Consider the following 27,668-nt stretch of genomic DNA (forward strand, 5'->3'; position numbering starts at 1 on the left):
CAAGATATGGAAGCAACCTAAGAGTCCATCAACAGATGAATGGATAAAGAAGATGTGATACACACACACACACACACACACACACACACACACACACACACACAATGGAATACTACTCAGCCATAAACAAAATAAAATTTTGTCATTTGCAACAACGCGGATGGACGGACTTGGAGGGTATTACACTTGGTGAAATAAATCAGACAGAGAAAGACAAATACTGTATGATATCACTTATATGTGAGATCTAAAAAATACAACAGACTAGTGAATATAACCAAAAAAGAAACAGACACAGATATAGAGAACAAATTAGTGGTTACCAAGGGGAAAGGGGAGGTGTAGGGGATTAAGAGGTACAAACTATCATGTATAAAATAAGTTACAAGGATATATTGTACAACACAGAAAATATAGTTAATATCTTATAATAACTCTAAATGGAGCATAACTTTTAAAATTTGTGAATCACTGTATTGTATACCTATAACATATAATATTATACATCAAGTATACTTCAATTAAAAAGCAAAAACAAAAAGACAAAAATATTTTAATAAAATAAAAATAAAGTGGGGTATTGTAGTCTCCAACTGTTACTATTGAATTGTCTATTACTCCCTGCATTCTATCAATTTTGTTTCATGTACTTTGATATTCTGTTATTAGGTGCACATATGCTTATCGTTATTATATATTCCTGATTGATTGACTCTTTTATAATTATAAAATGTCCCTCCTTATGTCTATTTTGTCAAATATCAGTATAGCCACTCCAGAATCCTTGTGGTTGCTGTTTGTATGACTTTTTTTTCAGGCTTTTACTTTCAATCTATTTGTTTCTTAGGATCTAAAGTGTGTTTCCCCGTAAGTAGAATACAGCTGGATCACGTTTTTTAATCCAGCCTGACAATCTCTGCATTTTAATTGGATTGTTTAATAGAATTTTTATTGTAAGATAAATAGAGATATAGAAACCATACCCCAAAAATGTATAGCTTTAATAAATTATGATAACGTAAATACCCTGTAGCCAGGACCCAAATCAATGGAGTTTTCCGAAACCGTTTCAGAAGCCCATCCATGTGGTATAACAATCCCAATCCTGTCCCAGCCCCCCAAGTTAATGACTATCTTGACTTTTATAGTAATCCCTTCCTGGGTTTTATTACACCAACGTACATCCCTAGATGCTATAGGTTAACCTCTCTTATTTCTTTTTACTCTAGTAAGTGTCTTTATGAAAGTGATATGGTTTGGTTCAAGCTGGCCTGTCTAAAATGAGAATAGAAACAGGATTCAGCCTTGTTAAGAAGGTCTAGAACAAGTACGATATGATATCACTCATATGTGGAATATTCTAAAAATAGATAAATAACCAACCAAACAAAACAAAAACAAACATATAGGTACAGAAAACATATTGGTGGTTACCTGAGGGGAAGTGGCGGGGGGAGTGTGAAATGGGTCGACTTTAAAGTGATGGATGGAAACTAGACTTTTGGTGGTGACCATGCTGTATTGTATTCAGAAGTCAAATTATAATGTTCTACACATGAAACTTGATGTTAAATGTTACCTTAATAAAAAATTAAATTAAATTACTAAAAATTTTAATTAAAAGACGAAGGTCTAGGAACTCACGAATCAGAGAATCAAACATCTTGCAGAACTGTAAAAACAAAATGTGTGTGGTGTACTAAAGCCTGTATGAGCAGAGTCACAAAGTGAAAACATGGCAGGAAATAAGATTTGGGCCAGAGAGGAATCAAAGAAATGGGGGGAGATGATATCTTCAGTCCGTTCCCACCCCTGCTGTCTGCCAGAGATAATGCCTGTTGCCATTGTGGAGTGCCAGCTGGAAATGGTGTCTGGAGAGACACCATCAGGGAACAGATGAGTTCTACCCTCCACCCACCAAACACAAGTCTAACCTTCAGAAGCAGAGGTCAAGAAAGTCACCACCTAGCTGACGCCTAGGATAGAGCAAGAGCCTGTTGCTGAGAGACAGGAACTGTAAGGTTAGGATGCTGATGTAAAGGCCACAATACAACATGATTTGTGAAGTTGGAGAGCAGAACACAGATTTTCCAAGAATCAGGCTTTCAGTCAACATTTTAGAGAATCCCCAAACTAGCAAATGGGGGTCAGGGAATATTTATCCCCAAGAGCATCCCCTGTTTCTCAAAACAATGCCAACAGGAAATGAGCTGCTGAAGCATAGCAGTACCTGGTAGAGGGAAATCCTCCTGAATCTTGCTTTCAAGTGTAGCCGTGGAAAACAAGGTATAAAGGAAATCCCTCCAGTGTGAAGCCTGAGCTCGGCCAGGTATGGTGAATGATGGGTTGGGGGAGAAAGAGAGCACAGAGGGCCACAAGGATCTGGGAGCACCATCCTTTCCAGAAGCAGCTAAGAACATGAGCTGCCTGCAATGTGCTCCTGTTCCCCACGGACAGCTAGTCTCAGCTGAGCCAGCCCAGCCCAAAGACCACCATCTCCTGAACCAAGTGTGGCCATCTGAAACTGGGACTAATGGGAAGGCTGAGATGGGGTGGAAACCCCAGAGATCATCATGGGAAAGAACTTGTGTGAACAGCTCTAACAACCAAATGAGGAAAAGTTAGGGGTGTTCAGAAAACATCCATGGCATCTGAAGGTGCTGGCCTGGAGGGTGTCTGCATATCCAGCCCTTTGGGCGCCACTGTGCTGCTCTAAATCACAGGTCCTAGTGCCAACATCAGACATAGAATCCTGGAGAGTCAGGCCATAGGAGCAGCCATCCAACATGTGCTAATAACAAATCAGCTTAACAGAATCAACTTTAAAAAATCAGCTCAACAGATTTTTAAAAGAAAGCTACTTTTAACCAAGTCAGTGTTGGGTGGTGTTAGGGGTTCTGAAGAAGTATGAAGAAGCATCCTTCTTCAGAAACACTTTGGTGCTTCTTAAGGAGGGTAAAACCAGCCTCTGTGGGCCACTTTGGACATTTTAGCTGGGGGGGAGGGGGTTTGATCATCACAGCAATTGGAGTTGGGGTGCAACTGGCATTTACTGGGTGGGGGCCAGGGACAGTAGACATCCTGCAATACACAGGGCAGGTGCACACTATAAAGAACTGTCCCACATTCTGCACGACTTTCCAACATCCTAACAGACCTTTTGCCTTCTGTTATGTAGGCAAAAAAACACATAGGTTTTTACTTAAAATCTGGGCCAATTGTAGGTTACATTTAAACCTGGACCAGGAACACAACTCCTGTTTATACTTAAACACAAAGTATCTGGAGCGTCGTTTCAAAATACATTGCATTTTCCCAGGAAGCCAACTGCTTTGTTAATCAAGGGAGGATTAAATTTTCATGAAAAACTTTACTGAGATTTGTTCCTATTTTTAGATAATCATGTCAGTGACAACAGCACTGCCAGTTATGTTTGAGTCACTGGCATAGCTCTAAGAGTCTGCATTTGCAGCTGCTGTATTCCTAGTGCTAAGATGTATAGGGACAAGCATCTCCCTCTTTAGGTCTGCTAGTGCTGTCAGCTGAGAGCATTTACTACTGAATATATATCATTACAATTTAATGCCCCTTTCTTTCTCCTTCATATTGCAGTTAGACCATTATATCACTTTTTAAAATTAGGTAAATATATATGCATATTATATATATGTATATGTATACAGGTATATACATATAGACACAAACACACATACGTATACTATGAATTTCATTTTAGGAGACTAAAATGGGTGCTTCAGTCATAATGAGCTACATTCCATGGCAGAAATTAACAACCCTGGATTAATCCCTGTGACTTCAAACAGCCAAAGTTTATTTCCAATGTAATTTGCAGATCCATACTGTTCTTCGCTCCAGCAGAGGCAACAAGAACGTGACAAATCTTAAACGGCTCTTTAATGCTTCAATGGCAAAGTGGTCCAGCTCACTTCTGCCACAGTTCGTTGGCCAGTGCATGTCACGTGCCTATGCCTGACTTCAAGGACCTTGGGTGAATGCCATCCCAAGAAAGAGAGGGATCAGAATATTCAGCAAAGCCCTAACGACAATCCAAAGTGTTATGTAAAAGGAAGGTAGAATTTCAAAGGATTGATTGCTGCTGCGTTAGGAAGATTCTATCCCATACAAACTGGAGAACAATAGCTGGTTCTAAGGTCAGTCTGCATCACAGTGATCATGGGAGCCTTTGCGGAGGAGGTGAGATTTGAAAGGTGGATGCTGTTTGGTTATGAAAATAGAGGACATTTCAAAAGCAGACCGGGAAGATGGGAGAACTGGAGAATGACATACACTGAGTGCCTACTATGTACAGGCAAGAGTGGACACTGTGTACAAAGTTTCTATGCAGAAGCCATTTGCCCTAAGTCACACACTTTGGGATTCCAGTGCAGGCTTGGCTACCCCAAAAGCCCAGGGGTTTCTTTCAATTACCCAGGCAGCCACTGAGCAGGAGAGCAGGCTGAGCAAAGGCACAGTGGCTGGAAACGGCATCAGGCTTGTCGAATGGAGAGAGGACTATGGCCTGGTCATTGGGACCCTGGGAGTAAGGCAGGTAAGTAGGGATTAAAAAGGGACCTGGAATTCACTTAACACAAATGTCACTGGTTAATTCTCATGGAACACGATTTGTTTGTGCCCTTGGGGCACAGGAAGATGAATATAACACTCTCTGCCTGGGAGACCTCACAGACCAGAAAGAAGAGGGGTTACCTTGGGAAGGCACATTGGATCAAAGGACAGTGTGGTTCCGGGATACTGGCATGGAGAACGGGACTTATAGCTGTGCAGGACAAGTCAAGCCTGAACTCCCAGGAAAGCCAACTTCTCCTTGTCCCCAGAACCATCTGTCAGGCAGCCACAAGTACTCACTGCCAGCAATGGCAGGGACTTGCATTCTACCAGTTTAGAGAATTCCCAGTCCTCTAGAGGGTCTCTGCTCTGAATCCAGAATAAATGAAACTCTTCAATGCTTGAACTGTGGAAAGCCTAAAGAATGTTCCAAGATCCCAAATTCAGGCTTTGGAGGTGCTTGAAACATGTTTGGGGTCAATGCTCTGGTTTAAAATAACCAGCCACAACAGGAACTCAGTGGGAATTGACACTGACACCGAATTTCACTGACACTGAAATCTGAACCATTGGATGTAAAGAATTATAACCATTGGGAGAAAGGTTGGACTGAACTACCTGTTCCCATGGGTAAGTGTTGTAGAATGGTAGGAAGGAGAACTGGTGACATTAACCAGTTACCATGCTTTATTTTCACTGTAGAACTTATCTGAGTTCACCTAATCGTCCATTATTTGTTTTATTTCTTTCCTTCTCCACCAGAATGTAAGTGCCCGTGAAAACAAGACTGTCATATTTGCCGCTGTGTCCCTGAGGCCTGGAAGAGTGCCAGGATCATAGAAGGCACTTGTCAATAGGTGTCTGTAGAATGAATGAATATTTTCTAATGTGCTCAAATCTAAACTAACCTTCAAGGCATATTTTCCCTGATCCTGAAACTAGACATCATCTTTCCTGGGCCTCTTTGATAGCACATGTTTTTGTCTGGATTCCCAAGAAGTAGAGCCTGAAATGGAGATTCTTGAGCAAGGAACTTAGGGAGGGGCTGCCCTTGGGAGAAACGGTAGAGGCGTGAGGAAAGCAGGGAGGGGCAGGGGAAGTAGGCAAAAACGTCGTTTCAGCAGAATCAGCCTCCTCCCAACCCTGCAGGGGGCTCTGGAGTGTACAGGGCACCACAGAGGCGGTCCCACCCGGAGGGCAGGGGCCGGAGCCCACATCAGTCAGCCTCAGGCCACAGGCAACCCCGGATGGGAAGTGTGGAGAGGGGGTAGTGTTACCCCTCAGGCATCCCTCGGCAAGCGTCTGGAGAAGGGGCAGGCGTATGCTGTTAGCAGCCCACACCTGCAGCAACTGGACTGGCGAGGGAGCCCTGGGCGGCCACCAACAGCATCTGGGCACATCTCTCTGTTTGCCTTCTTTCGGCGTATTTATCAACTTCCCTACAAACAACAAGCTCCTTGAGACCAGCATCCTTATCTCTTTCACCTTCGTGTCCCCCAAAGCATGGGAGAGACGACATGGCAAACATCTCATTGAAAAACTGAGGAAGGAATGAACGGATAAATGCGAACACTCATGTTTACAATTAAGTGTGAATATTCTTAGACACATATTCACTTCCTAAATGACACCAAACATATTTTTCTTAGATGTCTGTGACCTTCAGAAATAAATTTTCTGTACGATCAGGAAAACAATGTAAGCACATGCTTCATCAACAGGAAATGCGGAGATTTAAACCCAGGGCAAAATCTTCTCTAGGCCACATTCTTTCCACAGGCGATTTAAGATAGAAGTTTTTCCATCCGATGTTAATTATATTAAATATTTTAACTTGCTCTTAGCCCTCATTATCTCATTTATGAGTCACTGTATGGAAACAAGCCCGGTTAGCAGAACACTCCATTCTAGGGAGAGCTCCCGCGATTTCCAGGTTAGTGCCGGGCTGCCGGTGTTGATAACCAAGTGACCGACAGAGGGCAGTGCAGACCGATGCACCGATTTTTTGCCAAGACAAATCAAGATGGGAGACCTTGCCCACAGACATTTTGATTGGAGGGAAGAATTGGCTCTTGGTTCCCAGGCTTTTTATATCTGCTGCTGCCTCACCTGCTTCAGGTTAAGTGACTGGTTGTGTCACGACCTGTTTTCAGTTTTTCTCCGCTGGTGATGCAAATGGATGACGAGGCAGGACCACTCAGAGGCCTGTCTTCTGCCCTCTGTGTGCTTCCCTGTTGTCTGCCTGCAGGCCAGGGCCCAGCCTCAGGCCTTGGGTCACTGGGAGGCTTGGTGCAGCCTCGACATCATGCAAGTCCACAGACCAGTTAGACCTCTCCTCAAACCTCAGTGTGTGGTTCCATTCAGGGATGCGGCTTTGGCCAGTCCTGGGGTTCCAGTCAAAGCAATGGATGCAGACATTCTGGGGCCTGAGCTGGGTCTGACATTTTGATTGCTGGAGTGGGCCCAATAAGGCAGCATTCCCTTAAACGTGCCTAAAGATAAAACCCATTCCATCTTCAACTCATCCCTTCCCCTGCAGCCCTTTCACTCCAGCGAAGGGACTGCTTTCCGGCAAAGTTCCTTCCTGGGGGCAAATAAGGACTGAAAAAGGATGGGCTCCTTTTCCAGCAGGGCCTTTCCACCACCATCCCCACTGTTTCCAGGGCCTGGGTCTTACACCTGGCAGTGCCCTCTCCTTCCTTCAAGAGGCACGGATGCAGACTGGACTCTCATGAGAAAACTCTCCAGGGTTTCTACCAGCACTGGGCCTGACCCAAGCCATCCTGGAGGGAGAAAAGACTCCCAACTGAGCCCCTCCCCTGTGCCAGCTGCCAGTTCTTCCGGCCCAGCCCTTTTTGCGGCCTGGACTCAGCTCTGGAACCCTGGGGCAGGCTGGGACGAGGCCTGGATTTTGGTGAGAGAGGCTCGTGGTTCCTACAGGTGCTAGGACCTGCCCCTAATAACCAGGGTTAGTAAGGACTGCAAAGTGACAGACCCCCTTTGGCGCCAGCTACCCATCCTGCCACCACCAGGTGACTTTTAGGTCTCAAGCCCCTGGGAGGTCTGGATGAGCCCTGGGCTCTCCTGTGGGGAGGCCACTGTGGTCCCTTCAAGCACTGCTGCCTGCCCTGTGGAGCCTGGGGTGAGGGGTGCTCCTTAACAGACACCACTCCTCCCAGCCGGCCGCTGGTTTCTGTCCTAAACTGCATAAGTCAGGAACAGTTTAGGGACATATGTGTTTGCCTATGTATCTTCTGCTTACTTGATTAGAATGTATTCCCTGTAAGAAAAAAAAAATTCTTATCCTTAACTCATAGTTTTACTGCCAGGTATCTAAAGAACGTAAAACCTAACAGAGGTGCCATTAATATTTCTTGTATAAATGCTTAAAACTCAGTGTGCCTTCAGTACAGAATTTTATGAGAAAACATCTAAGAGGCATTTAATCAGATTTGGGCTCTTGGAAAGCTTTTCAGAAGAAAGTGAAAAAGTCTTCACTATAATTTCTCTGCTTCTAATGTTTTTTTTTTTCTTTTCTCTCTTCTTGTTTTTTTTTCCCCTCATTCATACTCAAGCTTAAGAGCAAACTCTCATGGAAAAGTTTACTTGCCAAACCTCTCCCCCAGCTAGAGCAGACAGCTCTAACAGTCAAGACACAATATGCTACAAGAGACTGAAAACTGAACACCATCTCACATGCATGGTACTGTTGAACAGACCATAAGCATTTTGGAGATCCAGCTAGGAGGAAGTTAAGTTGGAGATACATTTAGTTTGGGTTATGATTAAGTAGTGTACTATTGCTTCCTGTATAGTATATAGTTAGATTATTACCACCCTATATTCTACTCAGCATGACATACAAAGGCAGAGGGCCAGAGATCATATCAACATGAAATGTCCTAGAGTGTCCAGCACTGTGAGTAATGGTGGAGAAACAAAGTTTGGCATGTATGGAACCAGGCAATAAGCTGTGAAAAAATCTTCCAGTCATCAAATATGTAAAATTTTAAGTGGAGGATTCTGTTCTCATTGGTGCTGAGTCCAAACTATCAATAATAAAACACATATTTTGATCATGTGACTGAGTTCCATTTCCATTTTCTGTCTAGAAAATGATATAATTGTTACCCAATAAATACAGAATCAAAAAATATACCGCCAAAAAGTAGGTTAAAACTATCGTAATACAAATGTTGTGTTATTTTTCTGGATTTTGTAATATTGGATAGTTATCAACTTTTTTCATTCTAAAAAAAATCATTTTTACACCTAATTTTGAATTTAAAATTTTTCATTTTTTATTAAAGAGGACCTCCCCCCAAATTATATGTTTCAGTCCCCATAAAACCTAGATCTGCCTTTGTCCACGTCAGATACATTGGCCACAGTCTGCTCTCAAATAGGTACAGTGTCTTGGAACTGTCTGTGGTGCTGGAGCCAAGTTCACTCAGCTCTCTTCATGGTACTTACTGCACCGGCCCCTGCCTGTGCCGGTAGATTGTCCCTGGAGATGGAGAGTCAGGATTACCAACTGAGATCATGTTTCATGCATAGGAATAGATGCTTCCGCTCATGGAAGGAGTGTCTAAAGAAAAGGGGGCTGAGGAGAAAACCACAGACAATTCCCAAGTATCAGGGAAATTCAAAAGATGTGAGCTCCAAAAGAATATCAACTCAAGGAAAACACTGACTGCCAAGCCATGCCCAAGTCTAGGTCAAGGGCAGAGAAGAGGGATCTGGGGTGAGGGAGGAAAGGCAGTGAAAATATAATTGACTGGGGTAGGGGCTATCTGGAAGGCAGAGAGAGGAGAGTGACTGAGCAGGGTGGCCTGGGAGAAAGCCCTGAGCGCCAGAACAAAGATGCTTCCCGTTGAGCTGGCTGGGGATAAGCCAACTAAAGCTGAGGCTTCACTCCCAGACCCCATGAGAGTCTATGTGAATTGGAATAGATGTAAATGATGGTTTTATACAAGTCTTCTGGCATTCACGAGTGTAGATGGCCATCGGAAGACGGTTTGGGTTTGCCTTCGTTTCTGCTTTGAAATGGGCACTCAGTTTCTCTGAAAGTTGGCGTTGTGTGCAGAGTGAGAGGAGGTCAGTGTTCAGCCTGCTTGAATGAATTTCATCCAGCTTCACTGGCTAAGACTGAGCCCTCTAAGGATTTGGATTCTGCTGTGCAACTCATGATCTAGCAGGAAATGGAATATTAGGAGCCAGTTAATTTCTGTGAGAAATGCCCAAAAAAGGACCAAACCAGGGCCAGGGTGAGTTTTTGTTTGCTTTTTTACCAAAACACATTGGTGGTGCCAGGAGGTGACTGTGGGTGAGAGCAGGCTGTCACCCTCCCTCTCTTGCCCCACATATCCATCATTGACCCCCATCTCTTCCAAATTATCTAAGCCAAAGCAGTGTGCCAGCTCAGCCAGTGAAGCTTCAGACTTTCTTTCCCTTTGTTGTGCACTGAATTGTGCCCCCACCCCCAAAAAGACACACTGAAGTCCCAACTCTAGGTACCTATCAATGTGACCTTATTTGGAAATAGGGGTTTTGAAGATGTAATAAGCTCACATGAGGTCACACTGGATTCGGGTGGGTCCTAACTGCTTTATTTTCTTCATAACATTTTCCTCTATCTGAAACCAGCTCATTTCTTTTCTTTCGTACTTGGAATGTAAGCTCCTGAGAGCAGGACCCTTACCACCAGTGCTCACCAGTGACAGAACACTTTCTGGCACCTAGTAGGCATTCAAGAAATAATTATTAAATGAAGAGTCAGATGCTCAACAAGTATTTGTTGAATAAATAAATGAAAGGTACAAACTCTATTGCCACCATCCTCCTTCTAAAAGGATTTACACCCCAAGCCTGTCCTTTATAGAAATCGAGAAAATGACAATTTCAAGAGGCCAAGAAAAACGATCTCCGTATGAACATATACAATACCACATCTTAAAAGTTAGAAGAGCTCTTGGTGGCTGAGTTTCACACGTGGAATCCTTAATCTTGCATCCAGGACAGGGGGAAAAGCCATCTCTAAGATCAGATCAGAAGAATGGCTGTGACAGGCATCCACCAGGGGGCAGCCTAAGATAGTTGGGGGGCTCAGAAGCACCTAAGTTGGGTTCACTTGAGACAACTGACAAAAATTAAAAGACCCCCCCCAAAAAAAGTGAACTACATCACCACTCTGACGATCCCCCCAATTAAAAAGAGATTAAATAATGTAGCAGCTGCGAGGGAGCAGAATCTACTCAGGAAATACAGTCATGAGAGAGCAAGAAAGATGTAGGAAACCGGAAGTGAGGCAAACATGCCCTCACACCTCACACCTCACACCTGAGTAGGTTCCTGTGGGTGGACATAAGCAGCTCCCTCAGTTCTGACTGGGGACCATCTCGAGTTATTCTTCGGTCCAGGTTGGAGACGGCATCCCCCAGTTTGTTTCCAGTTGTAGGGTGGGACATCAGTAGGATGTTAGCCTCTGGGTTTTCACAAGTGTGGATGAGCTCAGCAACCATCACCTAAACGCTGAAAGATTTTGGGTTTTGAGACTATGGCACAAACTACTGTTTGCCAACCAATATCCATTCTCTCTTCTATATTTACTTAGGGGTGCATAACATCACGTGCCTTGAAGTGTAGCCTTGTGATTAACTGTTGGCCGACGAGATGGAAGCAGATCTGAGGCTTCTTCTGAAAAGAAAATTTAAAAACTAGGAGGGGGCTTTTGCCTTCTCTCACTTTGCCCTGAGTCTGGTGACATCCAGACCTCTGGGAGCCTTTCCTGGACCATGAGGTGACCCTGAGAGGGGAAGTCACAGGCTAAGGATGAAGGAGCAGAAATGGCGAAGCTTGAGTCCTTAGAGAGACCGTACAGCCACCAAACCGATTCTGGAGTGCCTACCTCTGGACTTTTTAATGTGAGAAAAATTAACTTCTATCTTCTTTAAGTCACTTTTCATTGAGGTTTTTCTTTTATCGCCCGCTGAAATTGATCCTAGTTGATTCAGAGATGGTCTTATACTTACTTTGATCGAAAATAAATGACATCCATGGGCTGATTTTCTCTTGGAACTTTCTGCTTCCTGTCCCTAAACAGTGGCCTGGGAAGAAAAGTCGATTAAAGTTCATGTTGCTGGTGTCCCTGCCTGTCTGCCCTATGCTGGGAAGTTAATCGCTGTCAAGCCTCCAGGCTCCCAAAAGGGGACTGTGATGCCCAGCCAGTGTCCTTGGGTAGAACGTCTAGAACAATGGTTCCTAAAGCATTGTCTGCAGATCAGGAGCAGTAGCACCTAGAAACTTCTTAGAACTGCAAATTATCATGCCCTACACCTCAGACTTGGATCAGAAGTTCTGGGGACGGGCCCGGCAATCTGTATTTCATCAAGCCCTCAGATGATTCTGATGCATGCTAAAGCCTGAGAACCACTGTGTACCCAAGAGGAATTGCTCACACTACCCGGAGCAAAGAACATCATCAGAAATAAGCAGGGTTGAAGGCATTCTTTTATGGGGTCTGGGGACAGAAGAGAGCTGGAAGAGTTGCTTAATTGGAAGGAATGGATAGAGGACACAGGATTTAATAAGTGCTCATCTGGACTAAGTCTTTGGTTGATCTTCACAGTTGCCAAGAAATTCAAGACTGAGATGGAATTCAAGGCTTTCCATTTACTTCTGGTTCTTTATCTTTGCTTGTTGCGTGTGACCTCTCTCTGCGAATGAAACATATGGCACCTCAATATATCATGGTCACACAAGTGAGAATATCTTTCTAAGCACTAGGGAAGTCATCTTCGTGAGCTCTCAGCACAGTCAGAAACACAAGGAGACCAATTTTCACCCTGCGAGGCTAGGTTCCATTTTGGAAGCAGCTCAACATATCTGCCAGATAAGTCATATGGCATAGCCTGACAATTTCCCTTAGGAGTGGAAGAAGAGGTGGACCTGGAGAGGAAAGAGCAGGGGTGAGCTCAGGCAGCCTCCCAGCTGGGGAACACCCGCACCGGATCCCTAGGAGCTTTCGGCGAGTGGTCTAGCTGCTTGTAGGGATCACATGCAGTTGGGCTGGGATTCATCTTTCCATTGACTTGAGTTCCTCAGAGTGGCCCACCTGAACACTGAAGGGAGCTGGCTCTGCAACTGCTGTAGACCTCAGGCCTGCGGTGGTAGGCATTTCTTTCAGGACTTTTTAACACTAACGTTAAATCTAGAAATTCTCCAGATGTGAGCCTGACCTCCCCAAGGCAGAATCCAGAAAAGTTAAATTTCCAGCCTCGTGGCAGCTAGAACACAGTCAATCTGACGGACTCATGTGAGACTCTGATTCGGAAGTGAGCAAGTGGGAGAAAGGGGCTGCATGTGGAGCTGGGCTTGCTGGTGACAAAGACAGCAAAGCTATTTGCTTTCAAATGTGGTAATTGTGAGGTTGGGTCCCTGGCACAGAGGCGACACCCCTGGACTGGCAGCAGCAGCGGTCAACAGCTTTGCATCAGTTCCATGACATGGTAAGGCCTGAGACACCTCTTCTGCTTTCTCCAGCCTCAAAAGAATTCTATGAGCTGCCCAATATCTTCTTTTCTAAACTTATTTTCTGATTCATCAGCCAAAATGATCTTCTGTAGCTAGCAACTAAAAATTCTAATATAAATATGGGCATTGGAAGTTGTGAAAAATCAATAGAACCTCAAGGAAATGGGGGTTACCTGGAATTGGTTATCTGGTCTGGCAGGGGCTGATGACTCGAAATGTCCAGAAGAATTAGGGGATGGGACTCTGGCAGCCTGTGGTTACCTGTGGAATGAAATGCTCACTGCAGGCAAGCTTTGGCGATAGCCGGTGGCCACTCTCATAAAACAACATAAAGGCCATGAAGCAACAAAGACCATGAGGTGAGCTGCTTCCATTTCTAGGAACCCAAAACATCCAAGTGACCTCGATTCCACTCAGGTTGCATGATCCTTGCAGGTTCTTTTGAGGTCAGGACTTTACTCTTCCAAGTCCATTCTCAGGTCACTCAGGCCCACTCTCATACCTTTCCCTTGGACTCGAAAAGGCACAGGACCTTGTAGGCTGGATTACTCTAGGGGATCAGATTTCCTCCCCTTCCACCTCCTCTCCTCCCTGCCCTCCATTTCTGCCAAGTTACAGCCACCAGGAAAAAATGATAAGACATTTATTGAATCATCTATAGCAGTGTGACATTCTTAAAATCCCGGACAAGGTTGTGAGCACAGCGGTAGCAGTGAGGTCTGTGGGGCTTCTCTTTATTGTGGGAGATGAGACCCAGGTGGGCCCGGCTCCCACAGCGAGCCTGGACCACGTCTGGGATGCCAGGGGCGTCCCCACTCCAGCCCTCACAGGGGGCAAAGCTACAGAAGACAGACATAAGACAAGACACACATGGCCAAGCACAGACACATCCCAGGACATTGAGTTCAGGAAAAGGAGAAAGATGGGCACACAGCCCATTTGAGGGACGTCCCAGATTCTTGAAGGATTCCCATGGGGGTGGCATGGAAGCACTAACATCACCCACATGGAAGTCTCCTCATTCTGTCCCGAGAACAAACGCCCAACTAATGGGAATAAACCTGGAATTCTGTGTCCATCAGAGCCCACTGGCCTCCCCCTCCACCCCCCAGTGCTGGTGGTTTTACAAATGGGGCAAAGGTTAACCAGAAGGGCTCAAAGCAGTTGACAAACAGCATAGGGTCCCCCTTTCAGAGGTCTTCACCCCAGTAAACAGCTCACACCTGTGTAGTTTCCAAAGCCCTTCCACATGCAAGGGCATCTCACCTCAACCTGACCCCTGACCTGTGGGGCAGACTGAAAATCACATCCACCCATTTCTCAGATTAGGAAGCAGAGGCCCAGAGAGGTTCTGTGCCTTGGAGCACAGAGCAGGTGGTCAAGTCAGGCTAGAACGCAGGTCTCCCCTCACCACACCGACTCCACCGTTCCTCCTGCAGTCTGGAGTCCTGACAACCTCCGTAACCAGAGCCCTTCTCCTGCGCAAGGCTGAATGTTTTCTGGTCGGAAGCTTTATTGGGTGTCTTGTTCTGGCTCACGTGCGGGGGGGCACATATTGGCAGGCCCATTTCCCCATTCAGGTTTGTAAAGCATACTGGGTCCCCAGATGGTGCAGGCACTGTGCTAAGCCCACCTGTCTGTGTTTTCTCATCAGCCCGATGGGGAGGTTTGACCTGCAGATCTTCCAAGTTTCCTCCCAGCTCTAGTACTTTATGAGTTTCCCCAAAGATACATGAAGAAGTCCAGGCCAAACAACAGATCAGTGGCAAAGCTGGAAGACGCCCAGGTCCCCTGCTCCCTGCTCAGGGCTCTTCCAGAGGCATCCATGGTCACTGGGCCCAAGTAGGAACATACGATGACAAAGCACTCCCTGCTTTCACTCTGAAGTGGCCTTGGGTGGATCAAGGGTACTCACAGAATTACAAAGAAGCCTCTTGTAGCTTTCCTTCCGGGAAGGGAGAGGGTCAGATGAAGGAGGTGGGTGATAATGGACTTGAGGGTACTTCAAGGCTTGGGCCCCGGCTCCAGCTCTCTGGCCCTATGCCCTAGAGAAGCCGGTTCAGGGAGGGGTGTGGGTTAGAGAAGGAATCACTGCAGGCCCCTGGATATGTCAAGGAGGGTCACGGAGCTGTCCACTGAGACAGAGAACGTGGCCTGGCCTCAGGCATGGTGGGAAGTCATGAAGTCTGTCGTGCGGGGGACCGCTGGAGAGCCCGTGAACCCCGATTCCTACGCTCTGACCCCTCACAGTTTCCCTGACAGGCTCAGCATCTTTGACTTGGAGTCCCATCTCCCCCAGGGCTAGAGTCTCTCTCTTGATACTGCTTGACAGGACAGTCATGACAGAGGATGAGAGATTTCTTCATCCCAAGGGACACTCGGCCTCCCTTGGGTGAGTTCTGTCGCTTAGGATCGCACAGAACAAAAACAACTCCTTTCTAGAGACATGGAGTCAGATAACTCTGCTCCTCTCCAGCCCAACCGTTCCCAAGGCCCTTCGGCCCCTCCTTACTCAGGACGATTTCCTACCTGTTCCTCGTCCAGGTGAATACTGCAATCCTTGCCTGGGGCCCATTCCCAGTAGATGGCTGATGTTTAGACAAGAATCTCAGAGAGGCAGTGGGCTATAAAAGCTAGCTAGTCTTACTGCCCATTTTACAGATTTGAAAAACCAGGTCAGAGAGGGAAGGGTGGTACCCAGACCTTATACTGTCCCCGCACTGCCTGGGACCCTGAAAGACAGCTGCCTAACTTCCTGGAGCATTCAAAATACATCGGGTGCACCTGCTCACAAGGCTGGCAATAATTTGTTCTGAGACAAAAAGCAACCAACAGGAACCTGGAACCTCTACGAGGATGCAGGCCCACAGCTCAGGGGGGCAGCATGGCATGGGGATTCGGGGTAGATTTTGCTTTTGCTATTTTGTGATGATATATGTATACAATCAAACCCTCTTCTTCCACAGTGAAGCAGACCTGCTGGTGGGGGCGAGGATGAAGAAACAGGGTCCAAACTCAGGGTACCGCTCCTACGATCTGGGGGTAGCCACTGCCCACCCAGACGTGGCACCCTGCCCCAGCCGGGACACAGCTGGGTCTGCACATCATGCCCTGTCCAACTGTCCCTGGCCTGAGCCTTCCCTCTCACTGTGGTGTCCAAAGGGAAGAGAGAGATGTCCCAGTTCTAAGAAAGGGAAAATACACAGCATCCAACCTCCCTCCACGCATACACACACACAGACGTTTCAGAACCGTAGATAATACACATAACAATGATGCATGCCCTTTTACCCGCCTTGGCTTTGAACGGGAGAATTACTGAAGAACAGAGCCTGGAGAAGCACTAGAAGTCGCCTCATGTCACGAATGGGGAAACTGAGGCCCAGAACAGGGCGCACTGTGTCCACTATCTCAGCAGCCTGAGCCCAACTGGGGCAGACTGTGTGTCTCTGAATCTAAGCCTATGAGTCCTTCCAAGCAACTCGGGTCTCCCAACAGGACCTCAAATGCAAGGACCTCAAATGCAAGCCATGTGTGTTACCTGGGGGGGGTGGACACACCCTCAGGTAACACACGTGGCTCCCAGACCTATGAGTCCTTCCAAGCAACTCGGGTCTCCCAACAGGACCTCAAATGCAAGCCATGTGTGTTACCTGTGGGGGGTGGACACACCCTCAGGTAACACACGTGGCTCCCTGACAGAGGAAAGGAGATCATGAGGCAGGTAGGTGTAGGGTGGGAAGGCCGCCACACGCTCCATGGCCAGCCTGAGTCGCCGTGTGTGCCTGGAGCAGGGAAAGCAGGCCCTGTCCCCCTGTGGCTTAGCCAAGACCCAGGGTCCACAGTGCTTCACTGGACATGGGGCTTATCTCTAAACCAAGCACTAGGCCCTTCTCCAGCCACTTCGAAGGCCTCTCCAGGAAGACGTCCCTAAGTCCCCTGGGGCCTCTTCCTCATTATAAAACCAAGCAAAGCAACATTCCCCATCCTCCCAAACTCTCCAAGTGTTCCAGAACGTGCCCGTGAAACAAGCCCACAAACACACTTGGACAGAAACACCACAAGCTGACACAAACGAGATGGGCCCCGCACACGGGTCACGGCATTCTAGCACTTTCCTCCACCTGCCCTGAACCTGGTTCTGCCCCAGTTTAAATTCTTAGGGTGTGGTCTGGTAACTTGTGGCTGGGCAGCCAGGACAGGAGTCTGCGTGCAGCCGCTCCTCCCATCAGCAGCCCCTGCTAACAAGCATGGCAGGTGTGGCTTCCCCTCCCAAACCCTAGGACACCCTGGCGTCCGTGCTGACTCAATGTCTAAAGCGCACAGACGGAAGTCTTTGCAGAGGTCTCCGATTTCAGTAGCTGAGCCCAAGCCAGAGAAAGCTGGTGACGGGGGCTCCTCGTGGTCCATGGGGGCGGGGGATGAAGGGGAGCCCCGGGCCCTGGGCACATGGAGGTGTAAGGTGCTTCGCGATTCACTGATATCACAGAAGGGTGGCTGGCTCACCCCAGTCATGGCTTTGACTTCAAGGGGAACTGGGAAGGGGGAGGGCTTAGGGGCTCTATATGGTTAGTGTAGTTGGGGAAGAGTTTCTCTGAGGCATCCAGCTCTCAACGTTCTGCAACTGATGCCTGGGGACGGGAGGGACAGAAGGGAGGCTACCAGATGAACCCCCGCCTACCTTGAGTCAGGGGTAAAATAATGGAGGTGGTGAAGGTCTTCTTCCATGGGTCCCTCCAAAGTCTTTCCATCTCCATTCCAATCACATCCACTTTTCTGGCTCCTGGCAATTTTTCTTGGGCCAAATGAAAAGCACCAGAACTTTCTCTGGCCTTAGCCCCACATCCAAACTGAAGTCTCTGACTGGAAGAGCCCTGGCGCTTTCCCACTGTCTGATACCCGGGAACTGGGCACCTGGACACCAAGATGCTGGGTGAGCATGGGTCTCGCCTGCACCGAAAAGCACTCCAAGCTGGACCTCTGGCAGCCTCAGGGACTGGGCCAGGCCTGAAAAGGGCCGCGGGCTGGCGAGTAGACTCAAAGAGTCCACATCAAGAGTCAGACACTGCAGGGGGGCTGTCAGGCAGGGCCCGCCCCGAATCCGCCAAAGCAAGGTCACCAGCCTCAGCTCACAAGGCCTCCCACACAGGGTCAGGCGATCACTGAGGCTGGTGGGGACGGGGTCGGGTGGAGCTGGGGACCTGCCTGAGGTGAGCAGGGACACAAGGTAGAGGGGCGAGGGATGGGACAACTTTCCCAAAATTAAGGAGTATTTACATGTCTGGGGTCAACGCCCAGGGGCCCACGGTGGGCGGGGCCAGCGCCTAAACGGGGAGGGGAAATACCCGTCTGCGCCCTGCATCCTCCTCCCACCTCGGGGAGCTGGGCTCCCAGCCCAGGGCCGGCCGAAGGGAGAGAAGAGGCACAGCACGCGTGGGCCGGCGCCCACCCACCCGAGCCCCAGCCGCTGTTCCGAGGAGAGGAGGGGCGGGTGGGCTCAGGTGGCCAGGTTGTCGGCTGGGAGGCCAGACACGCGGATCTGGGAGCTGCTCTTGCTCAGGATGGAGAGCTGGGTGCCCCCGTTCACCCCGCTGCTGGCCAGGGACGGGTGCCGGTGCTTGAAGTCCATGCTGAAGTAGCGGTTCACCTTCCAGCTCCGCCACTTCCGCTTGATCTCCGCCTGCACCTGCGGGGGGCAACTCGGGTGGTCACTTCTGGGCGGACACCCTCTCACACCTCACCTGCCCACCTGCCGGCCGGCCCTGGGACCCCTCCCAGGCGGGCACTCCCGTTAACAGTAGCTGCAGATGAGGATCACCTGGAGAGCTTTAACAACCCAGATGCCCAGACCATACCCCGGAACAATGACATCCAAATCTCTGGGGTAGGGCACCCATATGTTTTAAAGCTTCCCAGGGGATTCCGATACGCCGTTAGGGTTGAGGATCACTAAATAAAACACCCTTCTGGGCGAGGACCACCCCCGACCGTGTTGCTCTTAGCATGGTGCACGCAGGGCATGCCCAGTTTCAGCGTCCACGTACCCACTCCCTTCGCCAGCACCTCTGTGCGGCGCAGGCACCCTCCACCTCCAGTTCCAGCTCCCGTCAGTCCTGACAAGCTACTTGTACTCCGCCTTCTTGTGTCTCCCAGCCACTCCCTGCAGGGCGCTGTCTGCCTCTCCGTATCTACCCTTATCTGACCCTTCTGTAGGTGGTGTGAGCTAATCTTCTTATTTCTCACATGCAAAAAGAGGAGGAAGCCTGCCATGGTCACCCAGCCAAGGCCCAAGCACTTGGTGCAATGGCTTCTGCCCGCTCTCCAAAGCCATCCACCCGTGCAGCCCCCAGCCCCATCTCAGCATCTCTGTTCTGCACTCTGCTCAAAAGCCTCACCCTAACAGGCCTGGAAATGGAGCCTTACTAGAAGGTTCCAAGCCGCTCCCCAGGGTCCCTCAAGTCCCACTCTTACAGGGGATGGGTTTGGGCAGGCAGGCTGGCCTGCTGGGGTCAGGGCTGAACTTTGGATAGCTCCCCACTCAGCACGCCTGCCCATCAACAGCCTCAGAAACGGTATGTACCATTTCCTGTGCCTTGGCCTTCCTCACTTTCAGTTCGCCCTGACTAAGGTGTGTCTTATGGTGAGAGCCCTCCCAGGTGGGTCTGCACTCAACAGCTGGTGCCTTTATGGAGGGAGCTGGGCTCCGGAGGCTGGGCCTCAGCTGCACAGCAGGCAAAGCGGGAGAGAATCTGGCACAGGCTGGAGGCCTTCAGGAGACGCCAGCACGGCTGCCGTCCCCCTCCTGTAGGTGCTGGGAGTCTGGCAGAGTCCAGGTCAGGAGGATCAGCCCTGCGCGCCCAGCAGGCCACAGCCCTGTCTGCTCCCCAGCAAGCTGTACCCCCACTGCTAAGAAGGCCAGGATCTTACCTCCCCATTCAGAAAACAGTAGAGAACAGCCACCACAAAGCCCTAGGGAGAGAAGACAAACAAAACCTGAGAATGCTAGCAAGGAGCCCTCCACCCGGGGTGTGTGGGAGGCCGCAGGAGCAGGGAGTGACACCAGGAAGCAGAAAAATAAGATGATCTGAATGCAGGCACCTGCCTGGGAATCTGCGGTAAGATGGGAAAAGTTCTGTCCCGCCAAGATGGCCACATCCATGCAGCCAAGGGGCTGGTGGGGGCATTCCCTCCCACCGACAACCCTGGCTTTGGATCTCACGTTCCCTTGGTCAAATCCTTCCCATTTCCAAGGGCCAGCTCTAACCCACTTCCTAGAGGAGGCCTTCCCTGCACGCCCCAGAGTGTCCTCTGGGCTCCCCGGCCAGCCCGCAGGCCCGCTGAGGGCAGCAGTCCTACAGGACAGAGCAGACCGGTCTGTATCCACCACCACCTCCCCACTCCACCCTCCCTCGGCCAGACACCCTTGTACGCAGAACACACAGAACACCACGGAAGTGCCTGGGGCAGCGTAGGTGCTCGGCTCTTCCGCACATATTCTTGACTTATATTCTGTGCATTTAGAATTCTTGTGCTGAGACAGGAACCCCAGGCTCTGACTCCCAGGCTGGGGCTTTGTCAACAAACCTCCCAGCCTTCCCAGCCTAAGAACCCGAACAGGTAAAATGGCTTTGAATTGGGGCTTCCCGGGTGGCGCAGTGGTTGCGCGTCCGCCTGCCGATGCAGGGGAACCGGGTTCGCGCCCCGGTCTGGGAGGATCCCACATGCCGCGGAGCGGCTGGGCCCGTGAGCCATGGCCGCTGGGCCTGCGCGTCCGGAGGCAGAGGGAGGCCCGCATACCACCAAAAAAAAAAAAAAAGAAAAAGAAAATGGCTTTGAATTAAAATGGGGCAAGGGGGAGAGTCCGGTCAGATACACAGAATAACTTTGTGACCATCGAGGTCAAATACTCCTCTAAACAGCTGGGCTAGGGAGAGGCGCTCTATCCTGAGGACTTTCAAGGGAGCCACCACCGCCTTCACTGCCCCACTCATGCGCCCACCTGTTCACTTACTCACTGTGCATCCTCGCACTGACTCACTCACCCCTTCACTCACTCATTTACAGCCCCGTTTACTGATTCCTTCATGCACGGACTTACTAGTCTCTGGCTCTCTCATTCCCTGGATCACTTATTTACATATCTGTTTGCTCATCCCCCTGTTCAGCTCATTCAGCTCCCCGTGACCAGATCCTGTGCTGGAGATCTGTCTTACTTGGGTAAGACAAAAAGCTCCAGCACTCACAGGGGTGCATGTTCTACAGGCTGAAGTCAGAAGTGGACAGAGAGGTCTCTTGAGGCCACCGATGGTGAGGGGTGGGGAGCTGCCACCTTTATTGCCCAAGGGAGGCCTGGCTCAGGACACCCAGACGCAGCAGCAACGTGAAAATATCAGCATGTCTTCTCGCGGGAGCCTAGAGGGTGGACGGTAGAAAGGGCTCTCCCAGCTCCCTTCTAATCTAGTACTATTATTCCAGAGGGGGGAACCTAGAATAGGTTAAAGACGTAGAACCGCCAACAAGGTAGAGGCCAGGGCCCTGGCTCCCCATGAGTTCTGCCCTCCACACACGCCAGGCCTACCTGGAAGGAGCCCAGCCCCAGCTCAAACACAAGTCTCTCCCTCTTGCTGACGTCCTCCGGGGAGAAAGCAAAGACGGTGTAGTGGATTCCGAATAGTGGGATGAGCAGCAGGGTGGACCGGGCGAGCCGTCTGCGGGGAAAGAGCAAAACATCTGCTCCGGGGGCTGCCAGGGCTTGGGGCCAGAGCCATGGAGGGCAGAGAAGCCCAGTCTCAGCCCCTGCTCTCCCCCAGAGCTGGGGCCCCTATCCATGGGCTCCCTCAGGATTCTCTCCCAGGGCGTGGGGCCTGGGGGAGATGGCAGCCAACAGGGCCCAGGCTTCCAGAACTCCCTAGGAAGTGCTGGGGAGACATCCCCCTGTCTGCAGGGCACCCATCCCTCTGGGCCATGCCGGTATCCTGTAGAACCACGAAACATGCACACCTGAGTATGTGACTTACACAGACCCTTTTTGGGAGGTGCGAAACCTTTGGGAAAAGTGAAGTCAGGGCAAAACCCTGGGATGGGATTTGGAAGGACAACATGAGGTGTCCTCAAGCAAAACAAGCATTCTCCTGCTCTGAAAAGAAGCTCCCTGTGCCTGGAAAGAGCAGCCCCTAGGGGACCACAGAGACAGTTGGCTTTCCCGAGTCTGGGGCTAGCCAGGCACGCTCGTGGAGAGTGATGGAGAGGCGCCGATGACAGGGAGGTGGGTGGGGAACACTGGGCAGACCACAGAAGGAGAGACTTGGGAGGGGTCCTAGGAAGGATTTACTGACTCCGAGCATAAACAATCACCATCTAGAAGGAGGAACCTGCCACCTGGGAAACTGAGTCGGGGGAGGGAAGGCTGTCTGCTCAGGTGGGAGTAGAACGGGCGAGGGAGAAACGGCCCAAGGGACCTCAGTACTCCCTGAGGCCAGCTCTTCTGAGGTTCCTCTGACTGCAACTGGCTCCTAGGCCCAGTGAGGTGGGGCTCTTGCCTGAGAGGGTGGGGTACAGAAGCCACGGGAAAACATCAAGAGTAGGCATGGCGACGTGTGCTCTCGGGGGTCCTGCTCCGGGGGGAGGGCGGCTCCCAGAGGGTCTCCAAGAGGGGGGACCCCGTCTCTGCCCACCCCAGCAGACTGGTTCCCTTTGGATCTCCTGGAAGAGCCAGCCCCACCCTACAGGTGCAGTCCACCCCCTGGGCCCTCCTAGCAGAGCTCGGCCCACCAGGGTAGGCAGCGGGGTACGGGGGCGGCCGTTTGACTTGGGGCAGTCACACCGTGCGCCCCTCCCACCCTCTTCCGCAGCCCAGCCTTTCTGGGAGAGAATGTTCTACTGAATGTGGGGCCTCCGGATTTCAGGAGAAGTTAGAATCCATGGAGTCTGAGTGATGCCCTTGGCTTACCAGCATCTACTGAGAAGGAAAGGATGGGGAAGGGGAAGAAAGAAAAGCAGGGGAGGGGACACAGCGGAAGGGGAAGGCAGAGCCTGGTGAGACCTTCAGGTGGACCAAGGCTCAGTCCTGGAAGGAAAAAGCCCCTCGAGTGCCCAGTGGCCACCAATCCTCCCCGTGCTCACAGACTGCCCATTCTACAGGACCTGGGGCTGCCTGGACCAGCGCGGGCGCCAACAGGATCTGATGGGCTCCCACGCAGAGCCCAGCTGAGTTTGGGAGTGGTCTAGCCTCTCATCTGTCTGTCCTCTCTCGGATGTGGCTCTCTGAAGGCAGGCATGGTACCTCACTTAACTGTCATCTGCCCCGGCCGGCACAGGCCGTGCACTGGGCTCACACTCGGAAAATGCGCGTCCACGAAGGGATAACCACACGGGCCCGGGAAGAACACCTTGGAGCCCTTGACACTGAGCATGACCTGGAAGCCCAGGTCTGGCTCACGCTCATCTCCAGGCACCCAGAGGGCAGCAGGAAGTGTTGGCTGGAGAATGAAAGTCCAAAAGGAAGAGGAAAGTGGCCTGGAAACGCAGGCATGTGGACATCTTGGGGGTGCCTCTGTGACCCTGCCTAAAGGGGTTACTTTAAAAGAGCAGCTTAACTGAAGAAGCTGAGGAGGGAAGGCAGCCCTGGGGTGTGCCGCGGTCCCTGCCTTCTTGCCTCCTCTCCCCAGAATGGATCTGCTTCCAGGGGATCTGTCCCTGAAGTTTGAAAAGTGCCCTGGAAACCAAAAGGCCAAACTTCTCCAGCTTTCGTGGTGGTGGTGGATGGGACGGGTTTGGCACGTGAGAAACACAACCTTTCAGGCCCTTCCCAGCCCCAGGCAGATGTGGCGAATGCAGCAGGGCATCCCACAGTATAGTCCAAGGGCAACGCCTTCCCTCCCCTGTGGCCCCAATGCAGCCCAGGAATCATCAGGGACTTCTGCCAGGGACCCAGGGCATCCCCACGACTCCTTTTGGTAGATGGGACAGTGGAGGCAGGTGAGGAAGTCACTAGGTCTCAGAGTCCGAGGACCTCTGTCCTTCGGAGGCCTTGGAATGGGAACATATGGTGCGAACCTTGGAACCCCGTGTTGAGGAGTCACAGACTCACGCTACGATCGGATTAACCCAGAGAGACCGCGGCACAGGGCCTTAGCCTCTGTCTTCCTGCCCCAAGGAGGCATCACTGGGCAGGAGAAGCCTAAAGAATACAAAGAAGAGCTCCAACGGTCAGAGCCCCCCAAATTCCAGTGGGCTCCCCCACTTAATGGGACGTCCAAGTTGGAGCTGAGGCTCCAGCAAGAGATGCCCCAGGGACTAGTGCTTAGGGCTCCCTGGGTTCAAGTCCTCACCCTGCCAACTGTGTGGCCTTGAGCGAGTCATTTCACCTCTCTGTGCTGCAGTTTCCTCACCTGTAAAATGAGGATAATACAAGTACCCACCTAATAGGCTTGTGTGGGGAGTCAGCCACTCCGCACGTTCGGTGGGAGTGAGGTGCGTGGGGTGAGGGTCCCGCCCCCTGCAGGAGGACGGTCTAAATGAACTCAAGCTCAAGGCCCTTGGAAATAATTTGGCAGTTGCAAAGATTGAAACCCAGAGAAGTGGGGATTTGTGGAAGACCACACATCACGACAGCAGCAGCGGCAGAGGCTCCAAAGCTGCTTCCTGCTCAGCAGCGGCCGCGCCCCAGCTGCTCCACAGTGGCCACAGCCCCATGCCTGCAACCTCCCCTCCTGCCCCAGGCCACGAGGTTGCAGAGAACTCACAAGACACTCAGATGTCAACATGCAACAGCTGGGAAAGGGCTTGGGGCTGGAGGCACAGGCTCGCTCCCTGCTCTCCTCCAGCCTGGGCGGACGCAAGCTCTGGGCGGTGGCAGCAGCATGCGCCCCCCCTCCCGTCCAGAACACCCAGCCACAGCCACGCCACGCACACTTACAGAGTAATGGTGGACAGTTCTGACATCTTGCAAGAGTGCTGCTGAGCCCGCTGTGGCCTGCAGTAGCATTTCTGCACGCAGCTGCTGGGTGTGACAAGATGGGCATTTCTGTCAGCTGCGGGCACTGGGCAACGAGAAACTGAGGTGGGACTTAGAGTGACACGGCTCACAGGGCGGGCAGAGAGGCCCAGGGTGTAGAGAGAGACAGGGCCGGGGCATCACGTGCAGGAGAAGGAGGAAGCCGAGGGCCGAGACGTGGTCAGCTCTGGACATAGAAATACACACCTCTACATATATACGTGTGTGCACGGACACACAGGCACACGTGAGCCCTCACACTGGGAAACCGACAGGTGGTGGGGCTCGGGAGGGGAGGGAACACGTGTGTTTGGAAGGTGGGGCCTGACTGGGGCTCACGCAGGGGACCAGGAACTGTCTCCGGAGTCAGCTCCAGGCACAGAGCGTGGCCTTGACGGAGATCCCTCAGCTAGACGGGCAGCTGGACACTCACGCCATGGACCTCACTCTGGCCCAGCCCTGCAATCAGGCCATCTCTGCACTTGCTTGTGAAAACCAACTGGAGCATCCACTGGTCTTCCCCCCTCCCTCCCCTCCCGCACCTGCCTCTGACTGAGCCCCCGGTAACTCAGTGTGGGCCTAAGGGGAACAGAGGTAGGATGGATGGAGCAGACCCATGAAACGCTACACAACTACCATGTAAGTTAAAATTAAGTGAAAAATCCACTTCCTGGGTTGCCTGAGCCACGCTACAAGGGCTCAACAGCCACAGGTAGCTAGTGGTTCCTGTGCTGGACAGCACAGATCTGGGGCATTTCCAACACTGCCGAGAGAGTTCTACCGCACAGTGCTGGCTAGACTTCTCGACAAAAGTTCAGAGGGCAGGGGCTGAAGGCTGAGAGAGCACCTTTCGGGCTCTGCCCCGCTGCCCGCAGAAACAAGTCACCTGAAGGAGCCACCCACAGGTGGGCCCAGGATGCCCGTCCAGCTCTACCTGGCACTGGGCGAGGCACAGAGCTCTGCCTCCTCAGAGAGGTCTCAGGCTCAACTGCCACCTCTTCTAGCCCCTCTCGGTCCTGCCTATGTCTGGGTTGGCACAACTCATTTGTTTCCATCTCTGACAAACACGGAAGAAATGGAGTAAGAGCTGTGTCATCTCGTCAGACTGCAGAAGAGGTGCCCATTTCACACACCCTCCTCAGGCACCGTGTGGCCGAGCTCCCAGTAGCTGCCGGTGAACTGATCAACCTGAGGGGGTCGGATGCAAATGAGAACGGATACGCACAAAGAGGCCAGACCTTTGGCATTCATGGATTCGTAATTTGTGATTCCCACTCTTTTAAGAGTAAGTCTGAAGGTGCTTGACATGTAGTGACACGTCGTTTTGCTGAGGCGAACATGTGACTCACACACGTCAAAGATGGGGCAAAAGCCGAGGTCCACCCAGCATCCTTGCCTCAGTTATGTCTGTGGTTCCCTAATTTAACTAACAACATGTTTCAATTCACACCAGACCGTGAGATGGGCACGAGTGAACCATTATACAGATGAGGGATGTTATGATGCTCTTCTACCCAGACCAGCAGTATCAGTACCACCTGAGAGCTTCTGAGAAATGCAGAATTTCAGTGGCTGGCTCAGACCTGCTGCCTCAGAATCTGCATGTTAACAAAATCCCTAGGTGCTCCACCTGCAAATCAAAATTCCAGGAACACTGTTGTGAGGAAGTCATATATTTGAGAAGTTTTTCATGTGCCTCAATGAATGTCAAAGGTCTCTTTTGTACACATACAAAGAGACAGATGGACACATACAAGTATGTTTTCCTCAATAATTAAAAGAGCTTAATTGGGTACTCAGGAATGGAAGCCATTCTAGTCTTCAAATTTATTCTCTACCTTGCCCAGATTGAAAGGTTGACTACTCTCTCCTACAGCCAGTGGCCTGACCCCTCAACCTTGGCCTGGGTGAGCCACAGAAATGAGGGTCCAGGAGCCCGAGAGCCCAAACCTCAGATGTCACTTCATACACAACCAAACTCTAAAGCTTCAGCTGTTCTCCTCTGAGACCCCCTTTCCCCAAACCTCCAATGACTGTTCAAAAGGATCCAGTGAAAAGAAACAAAAAGGAAAATGGGTGGCAGAAAAGCCAGAGACAGGCATGAGAAAGAAAGACGTCAGAATCTCTAAAAAGTCACTTGTTAGTGAAAAATAGAAAAGAAATTCAATCAAGAGGAAGAAATAAACCTAGGCTGGCGGAAGAAATAAACCTCTCGGGCTTTCTTGGGGATGCCCAGGCTTAAAGTTGTTCTGGAAACAGAGGAAAAAACTGGAGAGCTGTTGTGGGCAGATGTGAAGGGATATCAGCCCAACACATAACTCTGTTGACCCAAGGGGACTCAGACGCAGCCCCAAAATCTCCCTCTCCTACCATGTCATGCCCCTTTTGTAATCCCCTCCCATTGTCTACCCCCCTCCCCACCTGCAGCAGACACCTCCCAGCTCAAAGCACTCCAGGTGGGGCAGTTTTTTACAAGGCTGGAACCCATTGGGGCCTCTTCTTCCAGGAAGCCTTGTTTAACACTATCTTCTTGTCTGTAAAGTCTTTGAAGGTA

General features: G+C 50.5%; 1 protein-coding gene across 1 annotated transcript in view; it reads right to left on the reverse strand.

Moving 5' to 3' along the window:
- Positions 1–17,471: 17,471 nt before the first annotated feature.
- ADCYAP1R1 (ADCYAP receptor type I) overlaps positions 17,472–27,668 on the reverse strand; it is a 52,413-nt gene continuing 42,216 nt past the window's right edge. The window contains exons 14-17 of the mRNA XM_024129497.2: positions 25,037–25,120; positions 21,698–21,827; positions 20,047–20,088; positions 17,472–18,805 (exon numbers count right to left, since the gene is read on the reverse strand). Of these exons, the coding sequence (XP_023985265.1) occupies positions 18,617–18,805; positions 20,047–20,088; positions 21,698–21,827; positions 25,037–25,120 (445 nt within the window). The 3' untranslated portion in view covers positions 17,472–18,616. The remainder of the gene's footprint in view (positions 18,806–20,046; positions 20,089–21,697; positions 21,828–25,036; positions 25,121–27,668) is intronic.

This window comes from Physeter macrocephalus, chromosome 5 (genome assembly GCF_002837175.3).
Source record: "Physeter macrocephalus isolate SW-GA chromosome 5, ASM283717v5, whole genome shotgun sequence".
Taxonomy (NCBI): Eukaryota; Metazoa; Chordata; class Mammalia; order Artiodactyla; family Physeteridae; genus Physeter; species Physeter macrocephalus.